Consider the following 24302-nt stretch of genomic DNA (forward strand, 5'->3'; position numbering starts at 1 on the left):
CGAACTGGTGCCTTTGAATTAACATTCAAAATTAAGGGACGATACAAATTGAGGAAATGGTGATAACCGATAAAAATGATTAGTAGCCACGATAAGGGGTGCCTGCAAACAAGGATTAACAACCACATTGCTATTTTTGCAAAAGGTCTTAACCGATTGGTGGCGATATATACTTACAAATTATAAAAGGAGAGATGGAAGGTTAAGCTGGGAATCAAAACAGAGAAGCACAAAGCAAGGAAATTGAAGAGCTATTGGAGAAATTTTGAGTTCTTCAATGGCTGCCTTGCATTACAAGCTTCTCATTTTTCTCCCTCTCCTCTTTGTAATTAATGGGATTGACGCAGAACCTCATTTTACTCATTTGCCTCATTTCCCTCAATTCCCTTCCTTCCACCCCTTGGGTTTCGATGAACGAGATGGCAATGGCCGCATAATTGAGGGCGCGGATTTTACTTCAGCTGAAGGCTTTGATCCAAGGCCTGATAGGCCAGAGCCCCATCATGGTCCTACTGCCGGTAGGGCAGAGCCCGCTGTTGATCTTAAACACAGCAGGCTAGACTTCCACAGTAATAAGAAGCGTGCCGTGCGTCCCAAGCTTGACTTGCCGGGATTTCCCGGTGTTCCTCAGCCTGGCAAGCCAGCAGCAGATGTACCTTCACATGACTTCCCAACCCTATTCACTGGGGCGTGGCAAGTTGTTCAATTGGACTCAGGCGTGTCGGCCATGCATTTGAATTTGCTCCCCAACAACAAGATCGTGATGTACGATGCCACTGCCTTCCGTATTTCCAACCTCAAATTGCCTAACGGACAATGCATACCCTTCACGAATGACAAGGGCGAGCAGTTAACAGATTGTTGGTCTCATGCAGTTGAATATGATGTTCAAACCAATGCAGTCAGGCCGCTAAAGGTTCGGATCACATGCACATTGCACTCGTTCAAGTTATGCATATATTACAACATGAATAAAGTTTTTTTTATCAGACTTATATTGGTGTCGTATAAAGGCTTACGTTTTGTTGATTGTGAATCTCGACCATACATAAGCATTTATGTTGCTATACAGTCCATGGTCGTAACGCTCAAAAATAAGGTTTTGAGTTTTTCATTTTTACGAATCTATTTCCAAGTACGGGCTACAATGACGGTGGTGATATATAAACAGGTCCTTACAGACCCATGGTGTTCATCAGGAGGGCTGACCGCCGATGGTAGGTTTATAAGCACCGGTGGTTGGTTGGATGGAACTAGAAGTGTTAGATACTTCGATGCATGCCCCACATGTGACTTTAGGGATCTCCCCGACGCCTTGGCAGAACCAAGATGGTAGTATACATTATTGGACAATCCTATTAGTTTCTCGCGCACCAAGAATGGGTTTAGGGTTTCCACTAAAACACCTCGAAACATTAGTTTAAGTTAAATATTTTCAAACAAACGATTGTTTAGTGTTAATTAAGATTTTTGTTGTTTAAATCATAGGTATTCAACACAAGTTACCCTGCCTGACGGTAGATTCATTATAGTCGGTGGCCGCAAGGCATACAGCTTTGAGTACGTTCCACGGGAAGGACAAGTCAACAAGCAAGCCATCTTCTTTCCAATGCTCGACGAAACCACCGACCTAGACGAAAACAACCTCTATCCTTTCGTCCACCTTTCGACAGATGGCAACCTCTTCATCCTCGCCAACCGCCGCTCTGTCCTGCTCAACCCTCAGACCAACAAAGTAATCAAAGAGTTCCGTGTGTTGGGTGGTGGATCGCGAAACTACCCGGCATCAGGGATGTCAGCCCTGCTGCCGATAGACCTGAGTGTCCCCAACCCTCAGCTCGTCCCTGCCGAGGTCATTGTTTGCGGTGGTGCTAAGCCCGAGGCTTATGCCCTTGCAGGCAAGCAGAAGTTCATTCCCGCGTTGCAAGATTGTGCCAGGCTTCGGATTACAGACGCTAACCCTAAGTGGGTTAAGGAAAAAATGCCCTCTCGCCGTGTCATGGGAGATCTACTTATCCTCCCAACCGGAGACCTCTTGCTTATTAACGGTGCCCAACTAGGTATGCTTGCCTCAATCTCGTAAAGGTTTTTCTGAACTTTATTTTCCCTGGGGTTTTTAGATTTTCATCTTTTGGTAATTAAAATGGTTTTCTTGATTAAGTTCGGATGTTAAATTAGAGTTTGATTTACGTCATTTGATTAGCGGTAAGTTATTATGATAATGATGGCTTGCTTGGAATTACTTTGGTAGAAAACATTTACGCTGATTGTCTTGGTGCTCCAAACGAAAAGAGGAAAACACTCATCTATAAGCACTTTTGTTAAAAATATTTTTGTTAGAATCACTTTTAAACTAAAGCTTAAGTGTTTCTAATGCAATTGGGGGAGTGCTTCTCTGACGTAAAGGTCCTTTCATTTTTCCAGAAGTAGTTTCATAACTTCAAAAAAACCCTAAACATACATGCAATCCTTATAACAATTTACTTGTACCCTAAGAACCGTAATGAAAATCTAATCTAAAACTAAGGACCAAATTCTAAATTCTAATATATCAAGTAATATAAGTCTGTCAAAAGAACAATAACAATTAGTGGTGCAAAATAAACACAGCAATTTGTAACCCTAATTTATTCCAACAGGTGTGTCAGCATGGACTATGGCAGAGCAACCCAACTTCACTCCTGTGCTTTACAGTCCCAACAAGAAACCAGGAAACCGATTCAAGAACCTGCAACCGACTCTGATTGCAAGAATGTACCACTCAACCTCCGCACTCCTCCCTAATGGAAAAATCCTTGTAGCAGGCAGCAACACCAACCCAGGGTACCAGTTCCAGGCCAAGTACCCAACCGAGATGAGAATCGAGCACTTCTCGCCGCCTTACCTGGACCCGGCATTGGCTATCCACCGCCCGGCCATCATGGACAAGAACTCCGACATCAAGTTGAAGTACGGCAAGCCATTCAACGTCCAGTTTCAGCTCCAAGACAACCCCGTGGCCATTGCAGACATCAAGGTGACAATGTACGCGCCGCCTTTCACGACTCACGGGTTCTCGATGAACCAGAGGTTGGTTATTTTGGGAAAGAATGACTTGAAGAACGTGGCACGGGGTGTTTACAAGCTTCAAGTGGCGGCGCCACGTTCGAGCGTGTTCGCTCCGCCAGGGTACTACCTGCTTTTTGTGGCCTATCGCGGTGTGCCTAGCGTGGGAATTTGGGTGCAGATTCTGTAATTAATTAGGGCTGGCTTAATTTCCTAGCTTCATGATCGCCTGCTTCACTCATGTTTAAATCAAAATTAATTAATTATTTTGATTATACCATGATATCTTTCTCTTTTCTTAATTTGCTTTGTCATATTAACTTTGATCGATGTACGTCAAAAACAAAACATCAAACCTTGAAGTATATAAAGAAATTACCAAACACTATTTATCAAAGTTAAAGTCCAAGTTTATTAAGTTTGCTAAGCAAATATTGATGCTGTGATTGGTGTTCAAATTTATAACGAAATTACCAAACACTATTTATCAAAGTTAAAGTCCAAAGTCTATTAAGCTTGTGGGCTAACTTTTGGACGACTCTTCAACCACAAAAAAAAAAAAAAAAAAAAAAAAAAAAACTTTTGGATGACTCGATACCATTATGCTTATCCAAACAAAAATTTTAGTTAACTAGAATCGAGTTAAAGTTGTTGATTAGTGTAACATTCTCACCATTTTGAAATTTCATTCGAGTTCAAATCATAATTTTCATTAAATATTACCTTTCCAAAGAGAAAAATATTCAAAGAAAAATGAAAAACAAAAAGCGATTTCAAATATTTTCTCAAATTTCTTCGTACCCTTTTGATCACCAAAACAAAAATGGTAAGTTTTATTTGCTCGCAGCCCGTGGTTACTCGTGAATATTACTTGTGACTGTCTGTTTATATATTAAGGTTAAACGGGTACATATAAGCCCAATCTATAATTAGGATACTCTTAATCATTAATTTTAAAGGGTCGGTTACCACAAACACTAGTATTTATGATTATTTTGCTCATGATTAATAACTAAAATATAGATTATCTTTAATTTATAACCGAAAAGAAAAAGGAGTTGATGCTTGACAAAATATGTTTGAGAGGATGAACATGACAATTAAAATGCTAGAAGAAGTTTCACGCGAATCATCTTTCTTCTGTCACTCACAGCAGGCGCCAAGCCGTGCAGGCTCAACCAGGCAAAAGGGAACTATTTGATCGAATTCTTTGAACAAACCTTAGAAGCACCAAATATATAAATAGTTGAGAACTTTGTATGAAGCCTCTCTGCAGGGCTGCACGTCCGGCCAAGCAAAGTATGAACTCGTCATTTCCCAGCTGGCCAGCCCAGCAGTCCCCACTACTAGCATTAGTCCCACGCACGATTTTCTCCTAATTTCCTAATCGCACTGTGTCCCAGCTAATGGCACCCATTCTCTCCTACTCTTACAACATCTATGACATTTGCACCGTGACCCCACGAAAACATTGGAAATGAACAAATAATTAGAAGTCAAACGTATTAATCAATAATTTTAGTGTTTATGGTCATTTCGTTTTTAGTTTTATGTTTATTTTTTGCATTATAGATATATGAGAAATATATGAGAGAAACGAAATCGACGTTGGAAAATTATGTCGTGTGGTCACAAAATGAAAATGAAAAATGCCAACAAGGGTTGGCTCGGTTATATTCCTGCCTTGTGTATCGCTCCACCTAGGTTCGAGTCTCACTGCCAACAGTTTTTGTTAGTGCACAATCTGTGAATTCTTACGTAAATTTAATTCATACCCTTGGCAGCTGGTAGTTGGGTGCCAAGCATGAGTTTTTCGTGCTTGAGCTTATGGGTATGCTATGACGTTGGTATTGAGAATAACCAATCTCCCACTAAATTTTTTTGTTACCAAAAAAAAAAATGAAAACTCACTTTTAAGATTTTGTTTTTCAGTTATTCATCTTTGTTTCTTCCCCTCCTCTATATTCAAGTTCGGATCCCCCTCCCCTAGTTTAAATTTATTAGAATATCGCTTGAATAGAAATAAATTAAAAATGTATTTGCAATATAGTTGGTAAGTTTTGACTTATGAGGAGCATGCTTCAACGTTTTCTTCTACAATTAGAATGTCAAGAACTATGACGTAGTCGTAGGAGGGCATATTTTGCACACTGCAAAACAAAAAGTTATATAAAGGCATCTAGAATCCAAAGCAAGACGCATCGATCGACCCCAATTTCAACAAGTAAATTGGTGTCCTAGAAAAAAGAGGCAAATCTAGTTGGGACTGAAGTTGAAATGGCAGTTTTGCAAGCATTCCTGGTAGCTCTATGCATCACCGTGTTCCATCAAAATGTAGCTGATGCAACTGCTGCAAAGAGCATGTACCTCACCTGGGGTACCCAACACGCTGCGATTCAAGGCGAGAATCTTAACCTCGTGCTTGATCAAACTTCAGGTTAGAACAACTTACTCCTTAGATTTCTCGTGCTCTACGTGCTTAGATCAAAGAAAACGAAGCAAATAAATGCGTAACGATCAAGTTATCTCCTCTAACCAGACTACATTAATACTGCCTTTGCTTTGCAGGGTCTGCTGCTATGTCAAAGAGAAATTTCTTATTCGGAAGCATCGAGATGCTGATAAAGTTGGTACCTGGGAATTCCGCCGGGACAGTAACAGCCTACTATGTAAGTTAATTACTAACTGAAGCAAGATAGATAGCTCATAAAAACACCGAAAAAAAACCAGAGCGAGATAATCTCTTTTCGTTGACAATGAATCCCCAATTCCAGGGACCTACAGAATAAACTAACGTGTGCTAATTTGTTCATACTCGAATTTGTGCAGCTATCGTCAACAGGAACCAAACACGATGAGATAGATTTTGAATTCCTAGGGAACGTTTCTGGACAACCTTACATTGTCCACACAAACATTTATACACAAGGAAATGGAAGCAAAGAGCAGCAATTTTACCTCTGGTTTGACCCGACCGCTGATTTCCACAACTACACCATACATTGGAACCCTACTGAAGTTGTGTAAGTTAACTAACGACCGAGGCGCCTTTGCTTTCAATCTCAACAGGGTGAAAAGAAATCATCCTTGGTTCTATGAGTCATGGAACCAAACAATTTCTAAACTTCAATTCACTTTTATGATTTCAGGTGGTATGTCGATAGTTTGCCCATTCGTGTTTTCCGAAACTACGAGAACCAGGGGATTGCTTACCCCAATAAGCAAGGGATGAGGGTTTACTCCAGCTTATGGAATGCTGATAACTGGGCAACTAGAGGTGGGCTAGAGAAGATAAATTGGACCGGTGCGCCCTTCACAGCCGGATTCAAACACTTCAGGGCAAGAGCCTGCAAGTGGAATGGAGCTGCCAGCATTAGTGTATGTGCCGCCACTTCCCGGGCTAACTGGTGGACTTCCCCTATATACAGCCAGCTGAGCAACAGTAAGTTCGGCCAGCTGCAATGGGTCAGGAATAACTACATGATCTATGACTACTGCAAAGACAATAAACGATTCAATGGAAACATGCCACCTGAATGTTCTAAACAACAATTCTGATTTGAGGCTAGGCAATCAAGCTACAGAAAGAAACCCGAATCCGGTTTCAACCAGACGACTGATTCTGCAGCCTTAATTGGCTTTCCTCTTCCAGTTCACAAATGACAATTAAATATTTCCTCGCGGTTTTTATCTGTTTCGATTTTTCAATTATGTTGTATTCTGCTGTTTTGTATCATTCTTTTACTTGTATTCCAGTTACATGGATCTATAAAGTTACAAACTTTCAGAGAAAAAAAAGTATCAATTAAACGACAAAGTTCCTGTTGATTTTCCATTCTTTTCTCAGCAGCCAAACACTCAAACATCAATAACCAAACAAATCAAGCTAACTATGCCCCTTGGAACTCGATTTTAATCAAACAAATCAAGCTTGCTATGCAACACAAGTAATCTAACGGATATTTAACAGAATAAATTTCACATTCTCTTACTTTTCAGTTCCTCAGATCAATAAATTTCAGAGAAAAGACAAGTATTAATAAAATGACAAAAATTTCCACTTGATTTTCCCTCATTTTCTCAGCAGCCAAACACTCAAACATTCTGTAATCGAACAAAACAAGCTAATCTATGCATAAAGTTTATGCAAAATTTGAAAATCCAATTAATTGATACAAAGCCAAATGCCTAAAACAATCAAAGCCGTACCGAACATAGCGAGGCCGAGGTGGGTCTGCTCCCCCAAGAGCAAGCCAAACACGGCGGTGGCGGCAAACGTTGTCGCATTAGTGACGGGGACGGCGAGGGAGATCGGAGTGTGGCTGAGTATGGCGAAGAAAGTAGCGGAGGCGGAGAGGTTGACGAAGAAGGGGACTGTGTACTGCCAAATTGCGAGGAGCTTGAGCCAGCTCGTGAGGGAGGCGAGAAGCTTGTGGTGGATTGGGCCGGGCTGGGCACGGGCCTGGGCTGAGGAGGAGGATTTGAGGGCTTGGTCCCAGAGGAGGGCGCCGCGGCGCATTAGGGCGTTGGTGGCCCCCCAAACGAGGCCCACTCCGATCATCTTCTCGACGTCTCCGATCATCGGCGTTGATCTGATCTCTCTGTGAGTCTCTGCTCTGTGTTGCAGCTACTTGAGTCGACCCGTATGGTCCGGTGGTGGGAAATCAACAAAAACTACAACTAAATGCAACAAAACGATGCCGCATTGGACGATTCGTTATTTCGGTTGTGTAATAACTTATACGGGTGACTGTTTTGGGTGGTGCCGTTCACCCAATTTTTTTTAGGTCCCACAAACTCTTAATAGGTTTTTTTTTCTTTCAATTTATTCGATTCGAAAATCAGAGAATAAAAAGATGAGTAAGAAGTAAAAATGAATGAGTGAATAGCACCACTCTCTTTATTTTCAAAAATGTGAATTAGACTACCTGATCAAAACAATTTATTACCTGATTGCCTCAAACTTCAGGTGTATTTTTTTGTTCACCACTTTTTAATAGTGATAGTATTTGTAGGGTTATTACTTTTAAATTAATTTAAATTTTAAAATTTGTATTTATCCAATACATAAATTTTAAAATTTAAATTCGTACAACCAGATAAATACGATTGGAGACATTGCCGTCAATTGAAATTCGTCGCCAAAAATATTCCCTCAAACATCGAATCCCCAAACCTAAAGTGAAGGGTAGCATTGTAAACCAGCATGTTGTGGTCCACGTGACCAAATCTAGTTGGCAATAAAACAAGACCGCGACGGCGGCAAATCAAGATCCTCTGCAAACGCTTCCATATTTTTCCTACAACACCAACGCTTCTTCCCCAATCAGAAAAAAGGTACAACCTATCAGAGCGCGCATCTAGAAAGGAATCTACAAACGACGGCAGAGGAATTTACCTGCCCGGGAATCACGTGGCCACACTCCCAGATTTACCCGCCATCTACCAATTTATTTACCGAACTGACACGGACGCATTTCGCAGTAAAACTACGAGTTGACGACAATACCCTTAGTCAAAAACCAAAATCTCCAAAACTCTCTGTCCGAAGGGTTAGGTTTGTGTTTGTCAAGTTGAATGAAATTACGTTGTTTATACTGTAACCTCGTATATTACTTACTTCGCATAAAAGTGTTTTCCGTTGAAATACTTTTAGTTTGAAAATTTTATTTCATATTTTCGGCTCTAAAAATATAAATGTTTCTATTAGATTTTAATAAAAGTTATCATTTGAAAAAAAAAAGAAAAAAAAGAAAACATCTCTGTCCAATTCCGACACAAATCTCTACAAAGTCAACAAGTCAACGGCCCTCCACCAACCCAAAGTTCCGAAACTACCCTTCTACTTTCGTTCTTTATCCATGCCATAACAAGTCAACAACTCGCCTGTGTGGCTTCAGTTGTTCAGTTCCAACGTATAAAAATCCAAATTTCGAAAACTAAATTTTTTTTTTCTCGATTTCTCGGGTTTCCGATTCGGATTCAAAATCCGAAAGTCTATGAGTTGAGTGACCCGATCCGGGAATTCGGACATGGAGCGGGTCATCGGCGGCAAGTACAAGCTCGGCCGCAAGATCGGCAGCGGATCGTTCGGCGAAATCTTCCTAGGTGAGTGTCGTGTTGAATCTGAGCCGTTGATCGTAGAAACAGTGGCTGAATCCTTTGAATTGTTTGAATTTCGTTTGCAGCTACTCACACCGAGACGTTCGAGATCGTCGCCGTTAAGATTGTAAGCTCCTAATTATCTCTCTCTGTTTTTTTTTTCTCGATTTTCAGTTGAAATTACTGATTTTTTTTAATTTATGCTTATGCACTTCAATTGTCATCAAATTTGAAGTCTTTGCCTACTTAATTAGTGAAGAAGCATTTTTTAGCTTAATTACTAGTTAATTAATTCAAGTAATTAAGTTGATTTAATCTCTGGTCAATGCAGGAGAACAGCCAAACGAAGCATCCACAGCTGCTTTACGAGGCGAAATTATACAAAATCCTTCAAGGAGGAAGTACGTGCTGTATACGTATACGTATTCGAATACGTATACTTTATATTAGTACTTATTGGTTTAGTGTTTCTGTGAGCAACCGAGCGTTGCTGTTTTGATTAATTTGAGTGTATGTAATTGTTCAGGCGGTATTCCGAACATAAAATGGTCGGGAATCAACGGCGAGGACAATGTGCTGGTTCTCGATTTGCTGGGACCGAGTCTTGAGGATTTGTTTGTGTATTGTGGGAGAAAGTTTTCGCTCAAGACCGTCTTAATGCTTGCTGATCAAATGGTAATACATTGTGACGGGGTTTAACTGGAGCTTACGCAGCGCAGCTCATGCGTTATATTACATGTTCGCGTATAGTTAATCTACTTTACTACCTTACTCTTTTCAGATCATTTTCGTTATGAAAGTTACAATTTTTCGTGATGAATTTTCTTCCCTTTGTGAAAGTTGAAAATTTTTCGAAGAAAAAGTTCATTACTTTTATTGAGTTTCACTTTTGTAATTTGCATTCTTCATGTCACTGAATGATACAATGTTTATGTGCGCTCGTATCAAGATTACGAGGATAGAGTTTGTGCACTCGAAAGGTTTTCTGCACAGAGATATAAAACCTGATAATTTCCTCATGGGTCTTGGTCGAAAAGCAAATCAGGTGATGCATCTTTGTTGTCTTTATATCATTTAAGATGTATTTCGAGTTTATATTGCCATCAATCTGTTTTCACTTATCTTATTAGGTTTACATAATTGATTTTGGTCTTGCGAAAAGATATCGAGAAGCGACAACCAATCGTCACATCCCATACAGGTATTTCCAGTTTCATATCAAGACAGTCTCTCATTTTCTTCTCTGTGTGCTGAGACGCTCAAGGAACAATTGAAATATAACATGCAACCATTTTAGTATTGTATTGCTTTATATTACTATTTTTAACACTTGCCTCATACAGGGAGAATAAGAACTTAACAGGAACCGCACGTTATGCAAGCTGCAATACTCATCTTGGAATTGGTAAGCTGCTCGGTGTTAAAATCTTGTAATCTGTTGGCATAAATACTCATTAACCTTATTTATTGTTTTGTTCTTAGAGCAGAGTCGGCGGGATGATTTGGAGTCTCTTGGATATGTTCTTCTGTATTTTCTCAGAGGGAGGTACTTATTCTGTTTCCACCCATTTTTTGCTTTTAATTTGTAGAAAGGAATTGAAAAACTTATACAGTAGGAGAACCCAATGATATATTGTTCATGCCATATTATGTTTCGACCCCCCTTGTCCCCTGACGATTTTACTTTTCCTGCTTATAGCCTTCCGTGGCAGGGTTTAAAAGCTGCCACAAAAAAGCAAAAATATGATAAAATTTGTGAGAAGAAGTTATCAACCCCTATTGAGGTTTGTGTCAACTACTCTGTGCACTTTGAAATTTTTATCTGGTGTCAACTGGTCTGACTGCTGTTTTCTAAAGGTTCTATGCAAATCTCACCCGGTGGAGTTCGCGTCATATTTCCATTACTGCCATTCACTGACATTTGATCAGCGACCTGATTATGGTTTCTTGAAACGCCTATTCCGTGATTTGTTTTCTCGTGAAGGTATTGGTGTTCAAACTTTCCTGTTTTTTTCATCTGTTGTAAATTAAGTTCTTCACGTTGCATAGGTCCTCTTAGCTTGAAGTCAATGTGCTTTCATATGTTTGATTTCCCAAATTTTCCCTTACCTAAAATTCCCATATGATAAATTATGTCATATACTATTTTGATGCGGATTCGGTATTCTGGATGTTTGTCTCCAAATGGCAGGGTATGAATTTGATTACGTATTTGATTGGACCATCATTAAGTACCAGCAAACACAAAAGAATGATTCTGTAAGTGCAATTGCTGTTCAGTCTTTTCAGATTTTTTATTTGTATGACTCTGAGAACATTGGATTACTGCTGTGCTTCTAATTTGAAGTCCCACATGTTCAGCCGGTTCCTGGAGGAAGCAACAGTCATGCAATGCCAGTGCGTGTAGATAATCATCAAGGTTAGATCTTCGTGATGGACTTTTGCATATCTTAAATAACTGACTTTTCTAGTACAGCAGAGCGAGCATTTTCCTTGAGTGAAAACTTTTGCATATCTTAAATAACTGACTTCTCTAGTCACAATATATGGGAGATATCAGGTTAAATTACTTTACGATATCAGTTGCTTTAAAGAAATTACATTTTCCTTGTTGATTGTCAGTGGCAGGAGGTGCTAGTGCTCCATATCCAGCTGAGGTCACAGATCGAATTAGATCAAGCAATCCCACTGGTTCTGGTGTCCGCATGCAATTTAAATCTCCAACAACGGGCAGGAATTTAAGTTATGACAACCCTCTTGAAAAGAATGTAAGTCATATTACTGTCCAATAACTACTGAGATAAAAAGATACTTTGTCTTCTCACTCCTTTTATGAAGTATCATTACTCTGTTACATTGTTCAAAATTTAGTTTCGAATATAACTCACAGATAAAAATTTCCCTTTTTAGATTGCGAATGAAGCAAACCCTCCTCCGTCTACTTCATTTTCCGGCACCTCAAGAAGGAACCACACAAAACGTCTTTTGCCTGCTGAAGCTACAAACACTGGTCATGGACATGGCAATAAAGTAGGTCCTTCGAGTAGCTGGATTCAATCACTGCAGCGCATCTCTTCAGCCAAATGACCTTTATGGTAATTCATTTTATTCATACATGGGGTCATCATTTGGTTGGCTGCTTTTGTAATTGCGGCTAATGCTCTCGTCTATCTTCTTAAGCATTATTGTTGACCGGGTGCTTTCCGCTGTGTTTTAGCAACAGGTTTGCTCTATAACATTCGAGCACATCTTTGAAGCTGCAGATGGACGGTGATTTAATTGTCAAATATGCAATGTGTCTATTCAGGAAGATATTACGGACGCATCTTCGTAGACATTGAGTTAGTTCCTTGGTTTGTGCTAGTTTTTTCCATAAGGCGACTAAAAATGCGTTGGTTACAAGATACAGAAAACCCAAAGCTTGGATTCTGTGCTGTACATAGTTCTCATAAGTGACACAGCCGTGTCTTGTATTTAAGTTTTTATCGTAACACAAATGATGTGTGATGCTATTTTTTTTCATTGTTGTTATATAATACGTAGTCTCCATGCCATTTGATGTTTATTTACAGTGTTTCTTTATTTTAAGATTCCTAAAATTCGTCTGCAATAAATTTGCTTTTCGAATGAAGCAGCTTCAGGAGCTGATTGGTTTATGATAGACCTGTTTTTTACTTTTTGTGTGTGTAACTAAGTTATTGGAACCAAACATTTCTATTTGACATTTTCACATGTTTTCGGCTATATTTTTGAAACTTTGTGAGAAGTTGAAAAAATGCAGAAAACAGGTGAGAGACACTTATGTTATATAAAGGTCTTTTGGCAGGTATGACAGATTTCTTCCCCAAATTACTCGAATTCCTATTCCGCTTCTTGGATGTCCATGGTAAGGTACGCATCTCTCTCTCTCTCTCTCTCTCTCTCTCTCTCTCTCTCTCTCTGCTAATCATTTAATTGATCTCAGTCACACACAGACATACAACGTTTTAAACGATCATACATGTGCTTGAACTATAGATCGTATTGGACTGCCCAGGATTGTTCAATATTTTCGTCTTTAAACAAAATCGTTGATCTTTGCAATTTAACTTTCCCTTGCTTGAGTATAAACTAATGGCCGTTGTGTGACATTGGAGTGGAGTCTGTTTTTCTTTTATATATTTACTTAAGGCAATGGAGGCTTATTTGTTAAAGTGGTATTCGTTTGTTGGGTTTCAGGGACATCCGTTGAACTAGAAGAGTGCATATATGGCGATGTTGGTGCTGGTGGTCAAGTACCTCATCTACGGGGGATTCTAGCGTACACCCGAGGACATATCTCCCCTTTCCTATACAAATTATGTATAGGAAGCGGGAGGTCCATGACAGCCAAGAATCGCCTATCATACACCATGGATCTCCTCATCATTCGTTTCTAACGGGTACTATGATTGTTTGCTCCTTATTCAACCATTCCCAGTCTCAGTTTCCTTATAAACTTCAAATTTAAGCTGTAAATCTGGTTCTGTAATGCATTTCGACATCAAAAGTTCACGCGTGGGAGTGGTTGACGAACCTTTCCGCCATCGTGAAACAGTACGTAAAGAGGAGTAAAACATAAAATTTTCTTCAAAATTGGTAACCCGCTTATGCATTATAATGTATATGTACAAAATATTGGAAGCAGATGCAAAATTGGGACAGAACATGTTCCATCTATTGGCACATAAACAACGGCTTCTCAGACGGAACAACCAGCCCTACTTCCGGAGCTGCATTACCAGGTACGTCATTTGTGGAACACTAAAATTGGTCTGTTGAATCCGGTTTTGCTGCCCGACACGCTTGAAGCGATGTCCTCCACCTTTCTGAATCCTATCTGTGATCATATTGAGTATCAGATATTCCCAGATCTTAACCGATTGTTAGCAAAAATACCATCTGGATTCGAACTATATAAGACGATTGAACATACTTTATCCAGAAGCAAGTCTTGAAAATCTTTCGGATAGAACATAAGATTTCTATAATTTTCTTTAGTTGTCTGCACAACGGAACAAGTAAAGCAATGAAACCTAAAACTCGAAAAGTCACAAATGCCGTAAAAGACGATTACCTCAGAAACTCGATAATTCTTTTCGTAGGACGTCCAAGGTTGAGGTTCCAACACAAAAATTCCGCCCTGCTCACACGAAGAAAAATTCGTCATACTTTTCTCCTCAAGGTTATCCTGTTACTAGGGGACGTTATAAATCAAGATTATCTTAAACTAAAATTCCATGTTTAGTTGACAGAAGGCGAGAAAAGAAAAACGAAACAAGCATGGCATATCAATGGTTATGAGAATTACCAGACGAAGTAGACTCCAAACCCTTGTAAATAATGTAATCAATCCATCGTCACCCCAGTTCAGATGAATCCATTTCGACACGCTCAAACTGTAGTCAAGAACAACACATTAAGGAATGTAATGTTATACTAGCAAATGCGACGTTATGACTGCGTATAGAAAAGCACGCATCAAGACGCAAATTTTGCATAAAATAAAAGAAAAACTAATGAAAATAACTTGAAAACTATGAGTTTTAACGACAAGGACAAAATAAAGGTTAAAGTGAATAATATCATAATTGACTTTTTAGTGTAAAAATGTGGTTTTTTGTTAAAATGAACGGTATCGGGAGATTTTCATTAAAGTTCCCTAAAATAAACAGATAGAAACCCAATGCTAATGTGAGCTATCAGATATGGGAATCACATTCACTAGAGCTCAATGTTACAGGCATAAACAAAAAACCGGGGTGACCAGGGGAATCACATCCACCAGTTGTCTCATGAGAGGTACTTGTTCTGGGAGTACTACTCTTCGATGGTCGATGGATAGACAATACCTCGTTACTTCTTAGATGTAGAAAAATCTGAAATTTCAGAACTCCATGGCGATCTATACTCTACGTTATTCTTATTTGGTCAACCCGTTTGGTAAACAGAGACGATACGGTATAATCAACAAACTCGTAAAACATAAATTTCAAATACGATTTAAACTGAGAGAAAAGTACCAATTTGAATGGTCATGATTCCAGAATTGCAGCCAATGTCAAGACAATCCTTTCCTTCGAACCATTCCTTCTTGAAAACCATTAATCTAGCATCTTCCTCCATTTCTTGACCAATCTAAAACACAATATAAAGGCACTAAGATTCCACATTCTTATCGAGAAAACAAATATCCATTGTCATTCAAAAGTGCACAAGTCACAAACAAGTTTATCTCACAAACATACAAAAAAAAGAAATCATTCATCCAAATTATCTTCATCTAAATCAAAGGTAATATCATCTTCTTCATTGCCAAGTCTCCATTAAAAAAAAGGCCCAGTCGGACCATGTCCAGGCGAGTTTAAGCCAACTTCCGCTGGGCAGAGGTGTTTTCATCATCGCCTCGCCTCCAAAGCCGGCTAGCCGCGTTTTTTAAAACACTATTCATGGGTGAAATTTAGCTTAAGAAATTTTCAAACCATAAATCCAAACAGTATCCATAATATCAATCCGACTACTTAGAAGCTTCACAAATGCACTGCATTGATAATCCAGAACACCAATTCCCACATAAACTCGAACGAAATACCATAATTTTAATCAAATTTGACAAAACACCTAATTGGGTACCCTTAAACTCAATTATACATAAACCCCACTTCAATATCCGCTTCAAACAACCAAATAAACAAAAAACCCAGAAAATCCCAAACAAAAAATCGAACCTTTAGTTGTCTTTAAACTTGTTTTAAGTTTTCCCTGACAACCCATCAGAGCAATAACAACATTCAAAAGTTAAAAATTGTGGCGGAAGGAGGGGATTCGACTTACCCAATAGCCGTAGTAGCTTTTGTAGTTTCCGTAGGGGAAAATCTCTTTCCGTTTCTTATTACTGATCTGCCCATGTTGCTGTTCGCGCTCCTCTGCGCCCTTCTTCTCTTTCTGTGAGCTGGACATGGCCAAAAACGGAATTTCTTAGCAGAAGCGGAGTAAAGTTACAGTCTTTCAGAGGTTCTTAGGTCGAAGGAAGGAGGGAGAGAGAGAGGGAGGGCGAGAGAGGGAATGGGGAATTTTAATTGGTTTTATATGAAGGTTTAGGGTTTTATATGAACACCTTGATTTAATTTTAGATTTTTATCGGGAAACAAACGGAAAATAATAACGGTAATTTAAAATCCCCACGCAACGCTACTTCTTCTATTTGGGTATTTTACGCGTCAAACTTTGGCTGTAGTGTATGGAAAGGATGATCTTCATATCCCTTCCATCTAATCCCCTCATCAAATAATCCCGGCTTTTGAAATTTGATTCAACGATTAAAAACAGAAGCTCACTCTAAAAGTTATAATAACTTCAGCCGATGGATCAAATTTCAATGATCTGGATTGTTTGACGAAGAGGATTATGTGGAAGGGATCTGGAGATGAACTATTTCCCTCAAAATAGACCTCTTTCTAAACTATTTGTCAACTTATATTTTTTTGCAGAATTCATGTGCTAACAATATGTAACATTGTGCAAATATTATAAAATATTATGTAAAAAAAGTGAGATGGCAGAGAGTTCAACTTTTGAGAGAATCTCCTTAGCATTTCTCTATTTTAAGTTGGACCAGCTTATTTTTACGTGCAAGGAATATGAATTGGAGTTATTTTGATTCAGTTCACCTTTTTAACTTTTCCCTGCTTTTACTTACAAGTAATGAATAAGAAAAGTGTAAGCTTTCTTTCTTTTAAAATCCGTAATCAAATACCTCAAAATCAAGAATTAGATCGGCAAAGAAAAACTAACTGGCCTGACTTCCTTTCCTTACGTCTCCTATTTTTAAGCTCTCCAATTCCTTTCTCTTCCTTTTTCTGTGATCCATGATTGCAACAAATTTCACACCAAAAGAAATACACGCCCTACTCACTTCCCACCAACCCAAATTCCAACAAAATTAGGGTTTATGTTGTCACTACTCACTTCTCACCAACCCGGGTCCAAGGAAAGACCGAAAGTGGCCATACCATACACAGCCATATTCATCTCCTAGTAAATATGCTTAATCTCAGACCGCCGGGAAAGGTCTCCGGCGAGCAAAAACCAAGAGGAACATTATGCATATAAGCCTGTGAAACTAAAACAACTGCTTGAGCAGAATCTGAATCGACCAGAAGTTTTGAGAGGATAACTTCCCACAGCAACGGTGACAGGTGAATTACCAAAAAATAATAACGATATCTCAAACCAACAATACCACTGCAAAACTAATTGTTGTTTTCCTTTTTCTTACAATGTCTGCAACCCTAATCGTGAGATCAATATTTGTTACAAAGGTTATTCAAAGCTAATTATAATTTTATCTACAAAACGGGATTCAATACGTACGTTCAGGAGAACCAGCTTCATAGAATCATCTTGGCCCGAGATTTCAGTTTCAGTATCACAAGCATGGGTACGTGTAAGCCACCTTTAACTCACTCCAATTCCTTGAGGAAATCAACATTATCCACGAAAACCTGCAAGATGAAGATGAGAGATGAGACCTTGTAATCATGGGGTAATAAGCCGCCAACCAACTTTCGGTTGTCAGGGTGCATTTATACGTAAAGCTTAAGGGTATGAGCCATACCGACTTCCATCCGTCAGGATCCAAGCAAGCAGTGATCTTTGTGTTGAGACCAGGTAATGGCCCAGGTTCCCGGGTAATCTTGCCCCCACAGAGTTTAATTGCTTCGGCAGTTTTATAGACATCATCTGTGCCTATTGCTATCTGTTGAGAGAAAAAAGAAACCATTCCCACAAAATTAGTCAGAAGAAAAGTTGGCAGAAAATACATCATTTTCATGTGGTATTCTCACAGTAACACAATAAATCGCGAGAAATTATGCATGCGTGCATAAGAAAACCATTTTACAACAGAAGAAGGGATGTTAGCAAAAGAAGAGGTGGGGAGAGGTCCGGTGTCTACCTGAGCATAAGCATTTCCTTTATCATATTCGGTGACCCCATAATTGTATGTCAACTCCAGAATGGCACTTTTGTCTTCGGGGCCATAACCCATAATTGCTATAGTATACTGGAAGTAATGAGCACAATTATGTCAATACGGTATAGTGACGTAGAAGACAAAAGCTATAGCATTTTTGTGTTATTAGAGTATACTTGAAGTAATAAGTATGGGAGAAATGAGCACAAGGTTATGTTATTCCTGGAAGTAGTGACAATTGTGACAACATGAGAAGCAAAAATCTCTGAAAAAAGCACAAATCTCTAAAAATACTGAAAAACCACAAATCTCTGAAAAAAGCAAAGCTACCTTGTATTCCGGATTATCTCTTTTGCGAAGGAGCTCCATGCCAAAAGCCTAGATGAATGGAAAGGAAACAAGAATTGAGAACCAAAAGTAAATGAGTTCGAAAACAAATTAGCAATGAAGAGTAAACACATGAAAGACAAACAGCATATTTCTGTCCAAACAACTCTTACCTTCTCATAAAAAGTTACAGATCGGTCAAGATCACCCACACGAAGCATAACTTGACACAAGGGCTCTGGGGTAGGCCCTCTTTCCAAAAGTTCAAACTTATAACCATCAGGATCTTCAACAAATGCGATTACTGTTTTGCCCCCTTTGACTGGACCAGGTTCGCGAGTTACCTTGCCACCCTTAGCTTTTACAAGCTCCACAGTCTTGGCAACCTAACCACAAAAACATACGTAAGGTCGAAGAAGATGTCCTTTAAGAACAGACAATCCCCAACAGTCAACAAAACTAGTAACAACAGGAATATAACAAATTGCCATAAAATTTTGCCGCATCAGGCATGCTTAAAGAACAAAATTTAACAAAAAATAATGACTTACATCCTCAACAGCAATACCAAAATGACCAAATGCAGTTCCAATATCATACTTGTCAACTCCATAATCTGGAAGTGCCATCAAGTGAAAAGTGCTTATGGAAGTAGTTCAAAGCACGTAATGCTTTCATTTGGAAAAAAATTGATGAAAACTAGTTGGATGCCTTACTGTAAGTGAGTTCAATAACAAAGTGGGAATCCTCTGGCCCGTACCCAAGAAAAGCATTGGTATATCTTTCCTCGGGTATGTCACGTTTTCGCAACAATTTCATTCCCAAGCACTCTGTGTAGAATCTGCGGGGCACAACACAATTCTATGTGTGAACTCTGCGCTGTCTCATTATAATCATAGGAAAACAGGACATAATATATCAAATCAACAGGATGGTTCAAGTTGCATTGAGCAGACATACTTTATGGTCCTGTCCAAATCTCCAACGCGGTAAACAACATGGAGCATCCTCCGCTTGTCCTGTTTGACCCACTCAAGGACATTTTCGGGGGAAGCTGTCGTGCTAGCTTGTGCGGCATTTCCAGCAGCAGCTACCCCCGTGGTTTTACCATCTCCTCTCAACAGCTTAGAAGCTTTCAGACCGAAAGACGGCGACTGAGGCACAGCTGGTATACAATTCAAAATCATCAAGCAGGTCGAAATGATCACAAAACCTTATCAAATCACATTGTCAATGCCGTAACTTGATTGTCAAGAACAAATACAGCCTCAACAATCAAATCCTAAACTTTCTATAAAATTTCCAATCAAGTGCTTCCACACTAATCAAATTACGCATATATACAACCAAATTAACATCCCCACAACCCCAATTCAACCAAAAATCGACGAATTCAGATCAAAAGACAGCAAATTTAGGATTTAACACAAAAGGGTAAGGAGAAAAAGGCAGACTTCGTATATATATTTACCACTAGCGAGTTGGACGCAAGCGAGTCGCCGTGAAGGAGTGAAGGAAGCGAGGGAAAGGCCCAGGCGAGAAGCTCCGGCGAACCTCAACGTCGAGAGCGAAGGTCTGATTGAAGACGCCATGGGAATTATCCCCACCATCTCTCTCTCTCTCTCTCTCTCTCTCTCTCTCTCCTCTGTGAGCTTGAAGAATTATTTTTTTTTGGGGGAAAAAAGGAGAGAGAATAAAGAAATGGGAAGGCCTGGAGGTGTGGTGACTGGTGGAGTGGAGTGAAGTGAGAGGAGAAGCATTGCCGCTTCGTATTCCGATTCGATTGCGATTTTTTGGAGATCCAACGGTCGTGGACGAGGTTGGCTCTGATATGATATGCGTCCCCCCTGTGGGGTAGGGTGGAGCTACTTCTGGTTTGCTTTCAAGTTGGGCCCAGCCCAAGGCTTATTAATAGCCTCATTTCTACGGAAACGCACCCGATTGGTTTGGTAGTGTTTGGGCACGTGAAACCCCAAGGCCCAATAATTTTCCAAGTGTAATGTTGTTAAGAACTTGTGTGTTAACAAATTAACATGTATAGGAAGCCTGATTAATCTTATTGGGCTATATCTATTTGTGGGTTTGAGTGTTTCAAAGCCGAGACCCCAAGATACATGAGTAGAAACTGAATACTATATTTATCACGACATTAGAGCACATGTCTTGACTCAACTAATACACATGACAACATTTACTTAAAAATGATTTTGTTTATTACCTTACAAGAATACTTTTTTTTGGGTCTCTAGATATGCACCTTTAAGGTAATATATAGTTAAAAGATGGATGTATGTTGGTAAAAACATTTGTTTTTACACTCTGAGGTGTTGTATACGATTTCATTTCTCAGTAGCTTAAATGAATTCGTGTAGATCCTGTTAACAAACTTTTTAGGCCTAGTATGGTCCACCAGCCTATATCACCGATATTGTTCTAACTTAACCATTTATTGCTAGGTATTAGATTTTATCACATAAAACTTCGATGACATCGTTAGGCATAGAAACTCTTGCATAGTAAACTCCCTCTCGTTGTACCGAAATGAAGATCTGATTTAAACTACCACGTACAAATTTTGTGTATTATTTTGTCATGTCTGATGGAGATCCTATCCTCCAACCCCTAAAATTATAAGAAATTTTAACGAAAAGCTCATGGTACTGTTCACTTTAATGAAAAACCACATTTTTACACTAACAAGTCAATCGTAGTACTATTTACTTTACCCTTTATTTTGCGTTAAAACTCAAAATTTTCAAACCATTTTCATTAATTTTCCTAAAATTATATTGTTTGTGAAAAACAAGTGAGGTACGTCCCATGCAATATGCATGAGTTATGACCGACCAATGAGCAAGAACCACGTACATGCATATATCGTATAACATATACGTACATGCAGATGTTGATCTAAGTAGATGGGTCATGGCGGTGGCCATAAATTTAAGTTGGGGGTGGCAATTGTGGGGTTTAGGGTTTGTCCAAAGCTGATGTGATACATGCAGCAAGTCGGTACTCATGAGGATTGACATCTATTCTGGAGTTTTATGTTCGAAGCTCGTGAATCGAAAGGATCAAGGCGTTTGAATTTGAATTTTACGATCACTATTAGCTCATTCTACTCATTCACTTCATAAAAATTTAAATAACCCAAATCACTTTCTCTCTTTTAAATGTTCCACATCTCTCGATCCAGAGGCGCCCTTGAGGGTGTGCAAAAGGTGCCACCGCACAGGACCTCCGATTCAAAAAGGCCCTCAAATTTTCTTTACATGTAAACAGATAAATATTATATATTTAAATACGCAAGATAATAATAATTGTCATACTAGCGCTAGTGGTGTAAACCTTTGATCTTCTTATATATGGCTTGGGTTCAAGTCATTGTGGAACTGTTTTACTATTTTTAAGTTTTGCAAATTTATTAAAATAACTAAGAAAATACAGTATTAAAAAAACGAAGGGCTAAGAAAATACAGTATTAAAAAAACGAAGGGCCTCATCTAAATCTTGCACAAAGCTCTTAAATTTTCAGGATCAGCACTGTCTCGATCGATAGACTCTGGACACAAAAATCTATAGTGAATCCCATTCCCTCTCATGAGTCACGGCTCTGATCTCCACCACCGCACGGAACGGTAGATCACTCATCTGATCTCCACCACCATTGAAATTGACACTGACTCGCAATTTAGTCACAAGACTCACAGCCCCCTGCCCAAACTATGTCATAAAGTCTCCATCCCACAAATTAGACATGTCTAGTATTATCAAAATTCTTTATATCAGGTATGACTTTTAGCATACATCGATATCTAAATTATCTAATCAACTTTTTAATATGTCGATACGTGTCGTAATTGACATGTTATTTAGAAATGTCATCTGTGCATGCTTAATAATACGTTGATCATTTACGTTTTTACTTTGCTTTGTTAGAAAGTTTCGAATGCTGATGGTTGCGTGTTCCTTCATTAATCAACCTCCTCTCACCGCTAGCGGCTTACCAATATGTGCTTATAGTAAAGCGTAAACCATGTTTAGGGAAGAACTACCGATTATCATCTATTTAATCTAAGAGTAAATTGTAGCAATGGTTCATCAATTAAAAATTTATTATCACTGGTCTCTCAACTTATCAAAATGTGTAGCTATAGTCATTTTCATCAATTTCTTCAAAATTTTGTCAAAATAAGTTAAATTGGAATAACCATTTATATAATTAGGATCCATCAACTCATCAAAGTGTGTAATTATGATCATTTTCGTCAACTACGTCAAAATTTTTGTCAAAACGAGTTATGTTGGAATGATCATTGCTACAATTAGGTTAAAGTTAAGGGACCATTTCTCCAATTGAATTAAAGTTGAGGGACCAAAGGTAATAGATTTTTAGTTGAGGGACCATAACTACACGTTTTGATGAGTTGAAAGACCAATAGTAATTAATTTTTAGTTGAAAAGAACTATAACTATTTGTTATCGCGTTTTGATAGCTACAATTTACTCTTAATCTAATTGAAAATCATGATGACAACTTTATTACTAAACCCTATTTAATTTGTTATCTGCTGAGTGTTCACTCATTCATTTGTACTTGTCCATTTCTTTATGATTTTTCTTCCCACATAAAGTAAAGTAAAAGAACATTAAGAGGCCACACCATCCACAGCCGCACATTTACCCTTTTTCTGGTTGCTCCACCATTTTCCCACGCCCACAGGAATGCGATCATGATCCATGTTCTCGTCTTAAAAAGTATACCCTAAAAAGCAGAAGCAGCGTCACACGCTTTCTTGTTTTTATAATGTGCACGTAACTTACAAGCTCACCACAGAAACATTTACATGGTTTACTTAGAACGTATCATGAAGAATCACGGTGTAAGTAAAGCAAAGAATTTGGTTCTTATCACTTGATTGCAAGCAAAGTCTAAAAAGGGAAGAAATCGCAAATCTCGTGTTGTCAAGTTGGTTGAGGTAACGTGTCATCTTATGCACAAGTTCGTATTTTTAGTAATATAGATCAGATTATAGCTAGTATCACTTGACTAAAGAAAGATCGTACCATTTGTTTGTTTGTTTTTGTCTAAGCATGAGGTATCTCACACCCGACAATGTATAGGTCTAATTTTTAGTGGGACTCGAAAAGGCTAAAGATATTTCCGCCCACCTTTGGTCACATTTAAACTACACACGAATTTTCAATTTTTTTCAAAAAGAAATTAGTTGGAGGCTTAGCTACGACAGTCCACTATTCTGAAGTCCGAAAAAAAAAATCAAGGTTAATTCAAGGGGGCATGCATATCTTTTCGAAGTGAAGGGCCACTAGGGAAAGTTTATGTGATTACGAGTGAACGTGGGAGGCTTTCTCATTCAAAGTATGGAAGATGGTCATATGCACACATACCTTGGTAAAAGCATAATTCAATTATTGCGTGAAAAAAGAAACCAAAGTGTGACAAGGGACGCATTCTACAAAGTCGTTTTCATTTCCCATATAACCACTAAATTTTTAGTTTACGAAAAATGGTAGGAAGACCATTTTACAAATCATATTTTGTAAGAGTGGCACCGAAGGTTGATGGTTGAATTTATTGTTTAAATAATAAAAAAAGTAATAAAGCAAACAATTGTCGTATCATGTGATCTACAAAATATAATTTAAGTAGATGATCTCTCAACAACATCCTTAATCTATATATGCCAGAAATCCTAGAGAATGGTCGCATCATTTTTCATCTATCATTTTAATTATATATAGAAAAGAATTTTTATGAATTATTACGAGAAAAAAAATATTACTAATCTTTTTACAAAACAACACTAAGTTACAA

At 38.6% G+C, this 24302-nt stretch overlaps 6 protein-coding genes across 7 annotated transcripts; 3 read left to right on the plus strand and 3 right to left on the minus strand.

Moving 5' to 3' along the window:
* The first annotated feature begins 185 nt into the window (after positions 1-185).
* LOC126595805 (aldehyde oxidase GLOX1-like) lies at positions 186-3347 on the plus strand. Its single transcript, XM_050262113.1, has 4 exons — positions 186-916; positions 1172-1332; positions 1489-2060; positions 2640-3347. Exons 1-4 carry the CDS (start codon positions 278-280, stop codon positions 3233-3235), a joined length of 1968 nt encoding a protein of 655 aa, XP_050118070.1. The 5' UTR covers positions 186-277; the 3' UTR covers positions 3236-3347.
* A 1975-nt stretch (positions 3348-5322) lies between these two features.
* LOC126595817 (probable xyloglucan endotransglucosylase/hydrolase protein 26) lies at positions 5323-6618 on the plus strand. The gene is made up of 4 exons (XM_050262121.1): positions 5323-5482; positions 5614-5714; positions 5875-6068; positions 6195-6618. Exons 1-4 carry the CDS (start codon positions 5323-5325, stop codon positions 6601-6603), a joined length of 864 nt encoding a protein of 287 aa, XP_050118078.1. The 3' UTR covers positions 6604-6618.
* A 380-nt stretch (positions 6619-6998) lies between these two features.
* On the minus strand, positions 6999-7757 carry LOC126595825 (uncharacterized). Its single transcript, XM_050262132.1, has one exon. The coding sequence runs from the start codon at positions 7625-7627 to the stop codon at positions 7211-7213; it is 417 nt and encodes a 138-aa protein (XP_050118089.1). The 5' UTR covers positions 7628-7757; the 3' UTR covers positions 6999-7210.
* A 1167-nt stretch (positions 7758-8924) lies between these two features.
* LOC126595834 (casein kinase 1-like protein 3) lies at positions 8925-12774 on the plus strand. 2 transcript variants are annotated; one of them, XM_050262141.1, is made up of 15 exons: positions 8925-9153; positions 9234-9274; positions 9479-9548; positions 9674-9822; positions 10097-10192; positions 10278-10348; positions 10491-10552; positions 10630-10693; positions 10847-10931; positions 11005-11131; positions 11339-11406; positions 11509-11566; positions 11770-11915; positions 12058-12242; positions 12365-12774. In XM_050262141.1, the coding sequence occupies exons 1-14, from the start codon at positions 9078-9080 to the stop codon at positions 12232-12234; spliced, it is 1290 nt and encodes a 429-aa protein (XP_050118098.1). In that variant the 5' UTR covers positions 8925-9077; the 3' UTR covers positions 12235-12242; positions 12365-12774. The 2 variants fall into 2 exon arrangements, with proteins under 2 accessions (XP_050118098.1, XP_050118107.1); XM_050262150.1 differs by having other exon boundaries at positions 11776-11915.
* A 975-nt stretch (positions 12775-13749) lies between these two features.
* On the minus strand, positions 13750-16939 carry LOC126588096 (probable RNA methyltransferase At5g51130). Its single transcript, XM_050253216.1, has 7 exons — positions 16000-16939; positions 15175-15303; positions 14800-14864; positions 14477-14564; positions 14243-14308; positions 14102-14170; positions 13750-14005 (listed from the first exon to the last, which is right to left on the minus strand). The coding sequence occupies exons 1-7, from the start codon at positions 16123-16125 to the stop codon at positions 13916-13918; spliced, it is 633 nt and encodes a 210-aa protein (XP_050109173.1). The 5' UTR covers positions 16126-16939; the 3' UTR covers positions 13750-13915.
* Positions 16940-17368: 429 nt separating this feature from the next.
* Positions 17369-20217, minus strand: LOC126595844 (probable lactoylglutathione lyase, chloroplastic). The gene is made up of 9 exons (XM_050262166.1): positions 19938-20217; positions 19427-19631; positions 19183-19307; positions 19018-19082; positions 18640-18852; positions 18470-18517; positions 18122-18229; positions 17783-17923; positions 17369-17669 (listed from the first exon to the last, which is right to left on the minus strand). Exons 1-9 carry the CDS (start codon positions 20074-20076, stop codon positions 17628-17630), a joined length of 1086 nt encoding a protein of 361 aa, XP_050118123.1. The 5' UTR covers positions 20077-20217; the 3' UTR covers positions 17369-17627.
* Positions 20218-24302: the final 4085 nt, after the last annotated feature.

The sequence above is a fragment of the Malus sylvestris genome, chromosome 2 (genome assembly GCF_916048215.2).
Source record: "Malus sylvestris chromosome 2, drMalSylv7.2, whole genome shotgun sequence".
Classification (NCBI taxonomy): Eukaryota; Viridiplantae; Streptophyta; class Magnoliopsida; order Rosales; family Rosaceae; genus Malus; species Malus sylvestris.